The sequence below is a fragment of the Oncorhynchus gorbuscha genome, linkage group LG01, assembly GCF_021184085.1.
Source record: "Oncorhynchus gorbuscha isolate QuinsamMale2020 ecotype Even-year linkage group LG01, OgorEven_v1.0, whole genome shotgun sequence".
NCBI lineage: Eukaryota > Metazoa > Chordata > Actinopteri > Salmoniformes > Salmonidae > Oncorhynchus > Oncorhynchus gorbuscha.
The window spans coordinates 103,217,262-103,232,317 of NC_060173.1; the positions used below are offsets into that span (position 1 = coordinate 103,217,262).

The 15,056-nt window shown below is 45.1% G+C and overlaps 1 protein-coding gene across 1 annotated transcript in view; it reads right to left on the bottom strand.

The window, feature by feature from the left end:
* LOC124047850 (semaphorin-5B-like) overlaps positions 1–15,056 on the bottom strand; it is a 323,136-nt gene that overhangs the window by 20,033 nt on the left and 288,047 nt on the right. Inside the window, 7 exon segments of the mRNA XM_046368176.1 lie at positions 3,438–3,650; positions 6,624–6,849; positions 12,121–12,268; positions 12,633–12,681; positions 12,684–12,775; positions 13,777–13,958; positions 14,350–14,467. Of these exon segments, the coding sequence (XP_046224132.1) occupies positions 3,438–3,650; positions 6,624–6,849; positions 12,121–12,268; positions 12,633–12,681; positions 12,684–12,775; positions 13,777–13,958; positions 14,350–14,467 (1,028 nt within the window).

Below are 15,056 nucleotides of genomic sequence, written 5' to 3' on the forward strand. Positions count from 1 at the left end.
TGCCATTTAGCAGATGCTTTTATCCAAAGCGACTTACAGTCATGTGTGCATACATTCTACGATAACAACATTAGACCATTAGACCATAACAACATTAGACCATAACAACATTAGACCATTAGACCATAACAGCATTAGACCATTAGATCATAACAACATTAGATCATAACAACATTAGACCATTAGATCATAACAACATTAGACCATAACAACATTAGACCATTAGACCATAACAACATTAGACAATTAGATCATAACAACATTAGATCGTAACAACATTAGATCATAACAGCATTAGACCATTAGATCATAACAGCATTAGACCATAACAACATTAGACCATAACAACATTAGACCATTAGACCATAACAACATTAGACCATAACAACATTAGACCATAACAACATTAGACCATTAGACCATAACAACATTAGACCATAACAACATTAGATCATAACAACATTAGACCATTAGACCATAACAACATTAGATCATAACAACATTAGACCATAACAACATTAGACCATAACAACATTAGACCATAACAACATTAGACCATAACAACATTAGACCATAACAACATTAGACCATAACAACATTAGACCATTAGATCATAACAACATTAGACCATAACAACATTAGACCATTAGACCATAACAACATTAGACAATTAGATCATAACAACATTAGATCATAACAACATTAGACCATTAGATCATAACAGCATTAGACCATTAGACCATAACAACATTAGACCATAACAACATTAGACCATAACAACATTAGACCATTAGACCATAACAACATTAGACCATAACAACATTAGATCATAACAACATTAGACCATTAGACCATAACAACATTAGATCATAACAACATTAGACCATAACAACATTAGACCATAACAACATTAGACCATAACACCATTAGACCATTAGACCATAACAACATTAGACCATTAGACCATAACAACATTAGACCATTAGATCATAACAACATTAGACCATAACAACATTAGACCATTAGACCATAACAACATTAGACCATTAGACCATAACAACATTAGACCATTAGACCATAACAACATTAGACCATTAGACCATAACAACATTAGACCATTAGATCATAACAACATTAGACCATTAGACCATAACAACATTAGAACATAACAACATTAGACCATAACAACATTAGACCATAACAACATTAGACCATAACAACATTAGACCATTAGACCATTAGATCATAACAACATTAGACCATAACAACATTAGACCATTAGACCATAACAACATTAGAACATAACAACATTAGACCATTAGACCATAACAACATTAGACCATAACAACATTAGACCATTAGACCATAACAACATTAGACCATTAGACCATAACAACATTAGATCATAACAACATTAGAACATAACATTAGACCATAACAACATTAGACCATAACAACATTAGACCATAACAACATTAGACCATTAGATCATAACAACATTAGACCATAACAACATTAGACCATTAGACCATAACAACATTAGACCATTAGACCATAACAACATTAGACCATTAGACCATAACAACATTAGACCATTAGACCATAACAACATTAGACCATTAGACCATAACAACATTAGACCATTAGATCATAACAACATTAGACCATTAGACCATAACAACATTAGACCATTAGACCATAACAACATTAGAACATAACAACATTAGAACATAACAACATTAGACCATTAGACCATAACAACATTAGACCATTAGAACATTAGACCATTAGAACATTAGACCATTAGACCATAACAACATTAGATCATAACAACATTAGACCATAACAACATTAGACCATAACAACATTAGACCATAACAACATTAGACCATAACAACATTAGACCATAACAACATTAGACCATTAGACCATAACACCATTAGACCATAACAACATTAGACCATTAGACCATAACAACATTAGACCATAACAACATTAGACCATTAGACCATTAGATCATAACAACATTAGATCATAACAACATTAGATCATAACAACATTAGACCATAACAACATTAGACCATAACAACATTAGACCATAACAACATTAGACCATTAGACCATAACACCATTAGACCATAACAACATTAGACCATTAGACCATAACAACATTAGACCATAACAACATTAGACCATTAGACCATTAGATCATAACAACATTAGATCATAACAACATTAGACCATAACAACATTAGACCATAACAACATTAGACCATAACAACATTAGACCATAACAACATTAGACCATAACAACATTAGACCATAACAACATTAGACCATTAGACCATAACAACATTAGACCATTAGACCATAACAACATTAGACCATTAGACCATAACAACATTAGACCATTAGACCATAACAACATTAGACCATTAGACCATAACAACATTAGACCATAACAACATTAGACCATAACAATATTAGACCATTAGACCATAACAACATTAGACCATAACAACATTAGACCATAACAACATTAGATCATAACAACATTAGACCATAACAACATTAGACCATTAGACCATAACAACATTAGACCATTAGACCATAACAACATTAGACCATTAGACCATAACAACATTAGACCATTAGACCATAACAACATTAGACCATAACAACATTAGACCATTAGACCATAACAACATTATGATGAGGTGCTTTAGTTCAAACACGGAACTGACTCAGCTACTGAAACCAAGGACTCGTCTTAGCAGGGTTCTGCTCCGCTGCCATGCTAGCCATTAGCTAATTAATGATTCCCTCAGCATTACTTTAGAGGACTGGCATTAGCATTAGCATACATGTCTCTCCCCTGGTGCTGTGTGTTAAATTGTGTATTATGCCAACCACAACTGTAGATAATATTTTGTAGTTATGGGAGCAGTGTGTGCATGCGTGTATGTGTGCATGCATGTATACAGTGGGGCAAAAAAGTATTTAGTCAGCCACCAATTCTGCAATTTCTCCCACTTAAAAAAATGAGAGAGGCCTGTAATTTTCATCATAGAGGTAACGAGTGGAGGACAGAGGAGCCTCTCAAAGAAGAAGTTACAGGTCTGTGAGAGCCAGAAATCTTGCTTGTTTGTAGGTGACCAAATACTTATTTCCCACCATAATTTGCAAATAAATTCAATAAAAATCCTACAATGTGATTTTCTGGATTTTTTTTCTAATTTTGTCTGTCATAGTTGAAGTGTACCCATGATGAAAATTACAGGCCTCTCTCATCTTTTTTAGTGGGAGAACTTGCACAATTGGTGGCTGACTAAATACTTTTTTGCCCCACTGTACCTGCCAGACTGAAGACTGTCCCAATAGGCAACAGTGCATAACAGTGTGTTTGTGGATGTGTGCTTGTGTCCTTTCCCCTTTACCTGGGCAGGCCTGAGAGTTGCAGTCTTGGTACTCTACGGGCGAACCCCTGCAGGCTGGGGGGGCAACCTTGCCCTCTGGCGTGGCACAGGTGCGCTTGCGGGTACGGTACCCTTTGGCACAGTCCTGGGAGCAGGCGGACCACGTCTCCCATGACGACCAGCCGGAGCCCGCCACTCGTACCACAGGGGTTCTCAGGAGGTCCTCCACCAGAGCTATAGGAAAGGGTTAATACACAGGTTACTGGTCTACTCAATAGACTTGATCACATCTACTTCTACATTACACTGGTCATAGAGTACTACGGTAGCAGTGTATGTTATAATATGTCTATGGAATAGCTCACACATACAGTGGACAGATTACTGAGACCAGGCCAGGGGACCAATTGCTGTCCTGCTGCTGTCCTTCTGACCCCCTGTCCTCCTGTCCTATGGTCCTCCTGGCCTCTTGTCCCCCTATTCTCTTGTCCCCCTCTTCTCCTGTTCCCCAATACACATCACCTCCTGTTGAATGTGGAACGAGGAAGAGCTAGGTTTTGTTTGTTTGGAAAGTTTGTTGTTTATAAGTGTATTGGAAAGTTATTGGTAGCTACCTAGCTTCTTAGTTTGGACTAAGAAGCAGTTGGCGTCAGTTGCTGGGACTGCTGGTCTCTTTCCAGTGATCCTGCCGACCAAGGACTGGTCTGTGGAGCTATTTGGCATTGCAGCTAGCCTAGCTGCTAGCTAGCTGATTATCAAGCTAGTGAGGTTTTCTTGAACGCAGCCCGCAACGTGGTTAGCCATTGTGACTAGGACCGTTCAAGGGTTTGTGGCTGTCTAGATCCCTGCTGTTTGTTGTTTTCAATCTTCCCTGTGACCTGCCCTGTCTGGAACTGTGAGGAGTAACAGCGTAACCTACGTTGCTACCATGACAAAGACCAAAGCCGGCGGGAGTACCATTGAGGACAGTGGTGTCTCTCCATCACACGTGAAGGATTTTTTAAACTAACAAAAAGAGACCTAAAAGCAGTTGTTACAGCCACAAGAAAATAGCTTCAAATGTTTTGTCCAAATACTTGTGAATTCTACTAATAAAAGAATGGATGACCTGACCAGAAAGGTACAGGACCTGCAGAACAGTTTGCAGTTCTCCCAGGGTCAGCTCCATGAGTTAAAACAGGAGAACAGCAAGACGACAGCAATCTGTAAGTCATTGAGAGAGGACGTCAGTTCTGTGTGTGAATCCATGATAACAATGACAGATAAATCAGTTTTGAGGGACAATCAAGGCAGAACAACATAGTTGTGGACAGAATTGCAGAATCTCCACATGAGACCTTTTTAAAAATATTTTTTACCTTTACTTAACTAGGCAAGTCAGTTAAGAAAAAATTCTTATTTTCAATGACAGCCTAGGAACAGTGGGTTAACTGCCTGTTCAGTGGCAGAACGACAGATTTGTACCTTGTCAGCTCATGAATTTGAACTTGCAACCTTCCGGTTACTAGTCCAACACTCTTACCACTAGGCTACCCTGCCGTCCCCTGAGGACAGAGTGAGGGAAATGATCTCTGAGAAATTGAAGATGGACCACAGGAAGATTGAGGTGGAGCGCGCCCACAGGACTGGAAAACCCACCACCAGCCCAGGTGATAGAGCCAGGCCAATAGTGGTCAAGATCCTGAGGTTCTAGGACAAGGTAGCTGTTCTGAAAAGAGCCAAGAACATGAGGGGAATGTATATCTTCCTCAACAAGAACTATCCTGAAGCTGTGTGCCAGAAGAGGAAAGAACTGATCCCAGCCACGAAAGGTGCCAGAGAGCGTGGGGACATTGCTTACATCCGCTATGACAGGCTCATTGTCCACCCTCCCTCCCAGAAGCCTGGAAGGGATGAGAGCCTATGAGTTCGTAGCCTCAACCCCGCAGCACACACACACACACACACACACACACACACACACACACACACACACACACACACACACACACACACACACACACACACACACACACACACACACACACACACACACACACACACACACACACACACACACACACACACACACACACACACTACTTGGCATTACCTTAGATTGTAAACTGTCATGGTCAAAACATATAGATTCAATGGTTTTCAAGATGGTTAGAGGTCTAGCCGAAATAAAGAGATGCTCTGTTTCTTTGACACCACACTCCAAAAAGCAAGTCCTGCAGGCTCTAGTTTTGTTTTATCTTGATTCTTGTCCAGTCGTGTGGTCCAGTGCTGCAAGGAAAGACCTAGTTAAGCTGCAGCTAGTCTAGAACAGAGTGGCAAGTCTTGCTCTTCATTGTAATCAGAAGGGTGATATAAATACTATGCATGGCAGTCTCTCTTGGCTAAGAGTTGAGGATAGACTGACTGCATCACTTCTTTTTAGAAGAAACATTGTGTTTATAATCCCAAATTGTTTGCAGTCACCTTCCACACAGCTCTGACACACACACTTATCCCACCAGACATGCCACCAGGGGTCTTTTCACAGTCCCCAAATCCAGAACAAATTCAAGAAAGCGTACAGTATTATATAGAGCCCTTATTGCATGGAACATCCTTCCATCTCATTTTGCTCAAATAAACAACAAACTAGGTTTAAAAAAAACAGATAAAACTACACCTCACGGTACAACGCCTCTCCCCTATTTGACCTAGCCAGTTTTTGATATCAGTATGCATTGATATGTGCCTTTAAAAAAATGCATGTAGTTCTGTCTTTGAGCTGGCATTAAGTCTGTGTGGTTAAGTTTAGGGCTAAGGTTTGGGGAAGGCTTAAAACCAAACAAAATGACGCACTATTACCTTCAAGTATCATCAGTATTATTCTTATTCTCATTATTACCTTCACTATTACCTTCTCACGGCTTGCTAGAGAATTGTGAATTGCCGTAGTGCATTGGTCTAAGGCATATATTGATGTTCTCGAGACCTTTTCAAACATCTGAAATCGCCATATATTTCTAGTGATCAATCTGTTCACCCAGGGAGAGATACAGTGTGGTGACTGTGTCAGGGCAGTTTTACCCCCACAATGCTTAGAGAATAGCCAGAGAATAATGATTGGTGTTGGACAGGTGCATCCTTTTCATCCATGCTTCACTTGGTGTAAAGCCACACAAATCAGTTAGCTAGCAACACCCAAAGCCGCTACGATTGACAAGCACTCACTGTCAGTCTCGCAGGTGGCCATGCCGTCGTTGGGGCAGAAGCGGGTCTCTACTTTGCGTCGTCCAATCTGCAGCTCGTGAGGGTCTGCCAGCTGGGCACGGCACATGTAGCGCATCCTCTGCTCTTGGCGTGCTCCGCCCAGCGTCACGTTGACAGGCATCCACGGGGTCCAAGGGGTGTTCCTCTTCACCTCTGGACACGCCTCAAGGTTACACGCCTTGTATTCCTGGAAAGGGGGAGAGGTAGAGGAGGCGGGGGCAAGGGAGAGGGAGAGACAGAGAAAGTGTCATGCAGGTGATAGAGGACCCAAAAGCGACTTAACAGAAACAGAGTTTATTTAAGTCCAAACAGGGAATAACAGAAATCCTCTAGTCTGTAGAGGGGAATAACTGGAGAAGCGGCCACAGACTGCAGGTCGCTTCGGGTAGGCGCAGGCCGTAGTTGACAGAGACACCTGCTCACACGCAGCATCTGATGAAGGCAAAAAACACGACAGGACAGGGCGATACACAATCACAGCAAAAACACGACAGGACAGGGCGAAACGCAATCACAGCATGGTGAATACTAAACAAGGAACCGACGGGACAGGAACGGAACACAAAGGAATAAATAGGGACTCTAATCAGGGAAAGGATCGGGAACAGGTGTGGGAAGACTAAATGATGATTAGGGGGATAGGAACAGCTGGGAGCAGGAACGGAACGATAGAGAGAAGAGAGAGCGAGAGAGTGAGAGAGGGAGGGGGAGAGAGGGATAGAAGGAGGGAAAGAACCAAATAAGACCAGCAGAGGGAAACGAATAGAATGGGGAGCACAGGAACAAGACATGATAATAAATGACAAACATGACAGTACCCCCCACTCACCGAGCGCCTCCTGGCGCACTCGAGGAGGAATCCTGGCGGCAACGGAGGAAATCATCGATGAGTGAACGGTCCAGCACGTCCCGAGACGGAACCCAACTCCTCTCCTCAGGACCGTAACCCTCCCAATCCACTAAGTATTGGAGACCCCGTCCCCGAGAACGCATGTCCATGATCTTATGTACCTTGTAAATAGGTGCGCTCTCGACAAGGACGGGAGGGGGGAGGGAAGACGAACGGGGTGCGAAGAAAGGGCTTAACACAGGAGACATGGAAGACAGGATGGACGCGACGAAGATGTCGCGGAAGAAGCAGTCGCACAGCGACAGGATTGACGACCTGGGAGACACGGAACGGACCAATGAACCGCGGAGTCAACTTACGAGAAGCTGTCGTAAGAGGAAGGTTGCGAGTGGAAAGCCACACTCTCTGGCCGCAACAATACCTTGGACTCTTAATCCTGCGTTTATTGGCGGCTCTCACAGTCTTCCCCGCAGACAAAGGCAGACCGGTAATGAAGTCTAAGGCGATGTGAGACCATGGTCGAGAAGGAATGGGGAGCGGTCTGAGACGACCGGCAGGAGGAGAGTTACCCGACTTAGTCTGCGCGCAGTCCGAACAAGCAGCCACGAAACGGCGCGTGTCACGCTCCTGAGTCGGCCACCAAAAGCGCTGGCGAATAGACGCAAGAGTGCCTCGAACACCGGGATGACCAGCTAACTTGGCAGAGTGAGCCCACTGAAGAACAGCCAGACGAGTGGAAACAGGAACGAAAAAAGGAGGTTACTAGGACAAGCGCGCGGCGACGCAGTGAGCGTGAGTGCTTGCTTAACCTGTCTTTCAATTCCCCAGACTGTTAACCCGACAACACGCCCATAAGGAAGAATCCCCTCGGGATCAGTAGAAGCCACAGAAGAACTAAACAGACGGGATAAGGCATCAGGCTTGGTGTTCTTGCTACCCGGACGGTAAGAAATCACAAACTCGAAACGAGCGAAAACAACGCCCAACGAGCTTGACGGGCATTAAGTCGTTTGGCAGAACGGATGTACTCAAGGTTCTTATGGTCTGTCCAAACGACAAAAGGAACGGTCGCCCCCTCCAACCACTGTCGCCATTCGCCTAGGGCTAAGCGGATGGCGAGCAGTTCACGGTTACCCACATCATAGTTGCGCTCAGATGGCGACAGGCGATGAGAAAATAAGCGCAAGGATGAACCTTATCGTCAGACTGGAAGCGCTGGGATAGAATGGCTCCCACGCCTACCTCTGAAGCGTCAACCTCGACAATGAATTGTCTAGTGACGTCAGGAGTAACGAGGATAGGAGCGGACGTAAACGTTCTTTTAGAAGATCAAAAGCTCCCTGGGCGGAACCGGACCACTTAAAACACGTCTTGACAGAAGTAAGAGCTGTGAGAGGGGCAGCAACTTGACCGAAATTACGAATGAAACGCCGATAGAAATTAGCGAAACCTAAAAAGCGCTGCAACTCGACACGTGACCTTGGAACGGGCCAATCACTGACAGCTTGGACCTTAGCGGAATCCATCTGAATGCCTTCAGCGGAAATAACGGAACCGAGAAAAGTAACGGAGGAGACATGAAAGAGCACTTCTCAGCCTTTACGTAGAGACAATTCTCTAAAAGGCGCTGTAGAACACGTCGAACGTGCTGAACATGAATCTCGAGTGACGGAGAAAAATCAGGATATCGTCAAGATAGACAAAAACAAAGATGTTCAGCATGTCTCTCAGAACATCATTAACTAATGCCTGAAAAACAGCTGGCGCATTGGCGAGACCGAACGGCAGAACCCGGTACTCAAAATGCCCTAACGGAGTGTTAACGCCGTTTTCCACTCGTCCCCCTCTCTGATGCGCACGAGATGGTAAGCGTTACGAAGGTCCAACTTAGTAAAGCACCTGGCTCCCTGCAGAATCTCGAAGGCTGATGACATAAGGGAAGCGGATAACGATTCTTAACCGTTATGTCATTCAGCCCTCGATAATCCACGCAGGGGCGCAGAGTACCGTCCTTCTTCTTAACAAAAAAGAACCCCGCCCGGCCGGAGAGGAAGAAGGCACTATGGTACCGGCGTCAAGAGACACAGACAAATAATCCTCGAGAGCCTTACGTTCGGGAGCCGACAGAGAGTATAGTCTACCTCGAGGAGGAGTGGTCCCCGGAAGGAGATCAATACTACAATCATACGACCGGTGAGGAGGAAGGGAGTTGGCTCGGGACCGACTGAAGACCGTGCGCAGATCATGATATTCCTCCGGCACTCCTGTCAAATCGCCAGGTTCCTCCTGAGAAGTAGGGACAGAAGAAACGGGAGGGATGGCAGACATTAAACACTTCACATGACAAGAAACGTTCCAGGATAGGATAGAATTACTAGACCAATTAATAGAAGGATTATGACATACTAGCCAGGGATGACCCAAAACAACAGGTGTAAACGGTGAACGGAAAATCAAAAAAGAAATAGTCTCACTGTGGTTACCAGATACTGTGAGAGTTAAAGGTAGTGTCTCAAATTTGATACTGGGAAGATGACTACCATCTAAGGCAAACATGGGCGTAGGCTTGTCTAACGGTCTGAAAGGAATGTTATGTTTCCGAACCCATGCTTCGTCCATGAAACAACCCTCAGCCCCAGAGTCAATCAAGGCACTGCATGTAGCACCCGAACCGGTCCAGCGTAGATGGACCGACATAGTAGTACAAGATCTAGATGAAGAGACCTGAGTAGTAGCGCTCACCAGTAGCCCTCCGCTTACTGATGGGCTCTGGCCTCTTACTGGACATGAATTAACAAAATGTCCAGCAACTCCGCAATAGAGGCACAGGCGGTTGGTGATCCTCCGTTCCCTCTCCTTAGTCGAGATGCGAATCCCTCCCAGCTGCATGGGCTCAGTCTCAAAGCCAGAGGAGGGAGATGGTTGCGATGCGGAGCAGGGAAACACCGTTGATGCGAGCTCTCTTCCACGAGCCCGGTGACGAAGATCTACCCGTCGTTCTATGCGGATGGCGAGAGCAATCAAAGAGTCCACATCTGAAGGAACCTCCCGGGAGAGAATCTCATCCTTAACCACTGCGTGGAGTCCCTCCAGAAAACGAGCGAGCAGCGCCGGCTCGTTCCACTCACTAGAGGCAGCAAGAGTGCGAAACTCAATAGAATAATCCGTTATGGACCGTTCACCTTGGCATAAGGAAGCCAGGGCCCTAGAAGCCTCCCTACCAAAAACTGAACGGTCAAAAACCCGAATCATCTCCTCTTTAAAGTTCTGGAACTTGTTAGAGCAATCAGCCCTTGCCTCCCAGATAGCTGTGCCCCATTCTCGAGCCCGGCCAGTAAGGAGTGAAATGACGTAAGCAACCCGAGCTCTCTCTCTAGAGTATGTGTTGGGTTGGAGAGAGAACACAATCTCACACTGCGTGAGAAAGGAGCGGCATTCAGTGGGCTGCCCGGAGTAGCAAGGTGGGTTATTAACCCTAGGTTCTGGAGGCTCGGCAGGCCAGGAAGTAACAGGTGGCACGAGACGTAGACTCTGGAACTGTCCAGAGAGGTCGGAAACCTGAGCGGCCAGGTTCTCCACGGCATGGCGAGCAGCAGACAATTCCTGCTCGTGTCTGCCGAGCATGGCTCCTTGGATCTTGACGGCAGTGTAACGAGCGTCTGAAGTCGCTGGGTCCATTCCTTGGTCGGTTCCTTCTGTCATGCAGGTGATAGAGGACCCAAAAGCGACTTAACAGAAACAGAGTTTATTTAAGTCCAAACAGGGAATAACAGAAATCCTCTAGTCTGTAGAGGGGAATAACTGGAGAAGCGGCCACAGACTGCAGGTCGCTTCGGGTAGGCGCAGGCCGTAGTTGACAGAGACACCTGCTCACACGCAGCATCTGATGAAGGCAAAAAACACGACAGGACAGGGCGATACACAATCACAGCAAAAACACGACAGGACAGGGCGAAACGCAATCACAGCATGGTGAATACTAAACAAGGAACCGACGGGACAGGAACGGAACACAAAGGAATAAATAGGGACTCTAATCAGGGGAAAGGATCGGGAACAGGTGTGGGAAGACTAAATGATGATTAGGGGGATAGGAACAGCTGGGAGCAGGAACGGAACGATAGAGAGAAGAGAGAGCGAGAGAGTGAGAGAGGGAGGGGGAGAGAGAGGGATAGAAGGAGGGAAAGAACCAAATAAGACCAGCAGAGGGAAACGAATAGAATGGGGAGCACAGGGACAAGACATGATAATAAATGACAAACATGACAGAAAGAGAGGTAATTATTTTAAAATCTTTTTTCTTCTCCATTTTATACTGAGAGTTGTTTGGCTGCTTCACAACACTTTAATTGGACTCATAATGAAAGTAACTAAATCCTCAGTTTAGAGCATGTTTTAGAGTCCACAGTGGGAAGCCCAACTTGACTGAGAGGAGGGAAAGCATTTCAGCTCAAACTGAATTTCAGTCATCTGAAACCAGTCAAGACTGAGCTGAACCGTAACTTCACACATCCCACGGAGAGAAAGGAGTCTTGTATGAAAGGGAAGGTAAGTATGGCATGGATTTGTTGATGCCTGTGTGTCTGTGCAAGTGTGTGTGTCTCATACCAATGCGCAGCCTGGGCAGCTGTTCCCGTTCTCACAGCTTCTGACCCTGGAGTGGACCCCTCCTCCACACTCTGCACTGCACTTAGCCCAGGCACCCCATAGGGACCAGAAGATAGGCTGGGGACACGACACACCCTCGTTACAGAACCTAGAAGAAGTGGAGAGGAGAGAAACTTTATTGTCCATTTTGTGAGAAATTGAAATTTGTATTCTGCCTCACATGAGAGGCACTGGCGTGTGTAAGAGGGCTGACATTTACCGAAGACTGTCATCCCCCAAAAGATACTGAGGACAGATACTGTTACTGAAAAGTGCACATCATGTCTCATAAATGAATCATAAAGGTCATTCCTTCATAAATGCCAACCATAAATGTTGCTCTTTTGAGTCAAACAAACACTGTTGAATTATTTGCCAAAGAAATTACATTTGATAAAAGTATGACAAAATCAAATTTTCTTCACATTGCTCTCTCTCAAATAGACCCAAATAGGCCTTCCATCTCCTCTCACCTCTCGTCCCTGACCGGGCCCACACACACACGTCCCCCATGTCGGGGCGAGGGTTGTTGCAGGAGCGCTGGCGCATCTCAAACCCTGTTCCACAGGTGGTGCTGCACTGTCCCCATGACGACCATGGTGTCCATCCTCCATTTCTGTAGCAACAGAAATGTGATGTTATTAAAGAAGGTTTAAAGAATCACAAACATGCCAATACACCATTTCAGCTTCCTTCAAGCAATCAACATACTTCTGATCATGGCCATCATTTCTTATTATGAGAGGAAAGAGAACCACTTGCTCAGGAGCTAAGAAATACAGCAGAAATACATTCCTTTGCTCCAGGAGTGCCACACCACTATAGCTGACCCTGTAAAACAACATGTTTCACTGCACCTATCTGGTGTCTGCATGCGACTTCTGGCTAAACACAATTCAATTTCCCCACCCTGGGTTTAATCTGGCATACCTATGAAAGGAGCTCCGCCACTTTGTAATGGTTACACACACACACACACACACACACACACACACACACACACACACACACACACACACACACACACACACACACACACACACACACACACACACACACACACACACACACACACACACACACACACACACACACACACACACACACACACACACACACACACACACACACACACACACACACACACACACACAGCTACCTGCACATGAAGGAGCTGGCACTTTGTATCTGAGAGCTGTTCTCTCACAGTAATGGTGATTGACCAATTTCCTTAGACACAGACGGTACAAGACCTCTGAAGGGAAACTTGGATGTCACCTACATTATTTAATCAAAACCCTGTTTTGCAGACATACCTCTTATCCTGCCAGAATGCTAATTCTGTCACAGCCTGAGTACAATGCTGCATTTCTGAGGATGCATCTGAAATGGGACCCTATTCTCCATAGTGCACTGCTTTTGACCAGAGCAGATGTCCAATATCCACACTAGCATTATAAGCATACTGCTTAGAATGCATGCCCTATACATTGCTTCATACTATGTAGTATGCTAGTATGCACAGAGAGACTAAGAAGTGCACTATATAGGGATTTGGGTGCCTTTTGGGACACACAGTGAGTAAGATTGGTGTGGTTGGTTGGTGGTTCTACATACCTGGAGCAATTGGAGACTTCGATGGTGGACCCCTCACAGTTCCTCCCACCACAACGAGCAGAGGGATTGTCACACGCCCTGGAGCGACACAGACAGGAGCTGGTGCCGTCGCCATCGTCATTGCTGCATGGTTGCCACGTCGTCCAGGGTCCAAAGACGCCATTGGTGGTCTGGTTCCTCAGCTAAAAAGTCAGACATGGCAGAGAGAGACTGGAGCGTCAGGGACTGGAACGGACAGGATGCCATCATTAATCATGTGGTACTGCATGACAAGACCCTTGAGGCTCAAAAATTATTTTGCGAGAGCGGCCTGGACAAACTGTAACAATGTCACACCAGGACCAGGGTCCCTGAGGAGAGTTGACATAGCACAAAATTGTTAAAGTGTCAGACTACTGTAGGGCCAGTCCCTAGGAGAGACCAGACAGACAGGAGGTATTCCAGGGTGTCGGCCAGCCCGTGTTGCCATGTGGCAGGCAGTCCCATGGGGTTATGGGGGATTGTGCACCAGTGACAACAGATGCAATGAGGAGAGGTGGGAGAGGGAAACTGTGTGCCCCTGTTGGATCTTACCGGACACACAGTGATGTTCTGACTCCACTGGCTCATGTTGGAGCTGTCCTCTAGAGTGGTGCAGCTTCTCTGTTTTCTGTCCCAGCCACAGTAGGGGTCCCGTGCCTCCAGGCATAGCCTACAGGGGGTAGGAGAAAGGAGGAGGGGAGAGGGACAGGACCAGGGAGGGAGGGAGAGGCACATAGAGAGGGACTATTATAGTATTATAGCTACTATTCTCATTGTTGTTGTTGCTGTTATTTTTATAATTGTTATGTGTATCACTTCACTTTGGCAACATTGACCATGTCATTCTTACCAAGCATATACTGTGATCGAAAAACTGTAAATGATATGGTAATTTAGGTATTTTCAACAGTAAAGTACTCTTTACTGCAGCATAAATTTTGTGGGAAACTGTTATGGACAGGGCAAATAATTGCTGTTGTCACGCCCTGGTCTTAGTATTTTGTGTTTTCTTTATTATTTTGGTCAGGCCAGGGTGTGACATGGGTTATTTATGTGTTGTGTTTTGTCTAGTTTTTTTTTGTAGGTTATGGGATTGTGGTGTAGTACAGTTGTCTAGAAAAGTCTATGGTTGCCTGGAGTGGTTCTCAATCAGAGACAGGTGTTTATCGTTGTCTCTGATTGGGAACCATATTTAGGCAGCCATATTCTTTGAGTGTTTCGTGGGTGATTGTTCATGTCTCTGTGTTTGCACTGCACCA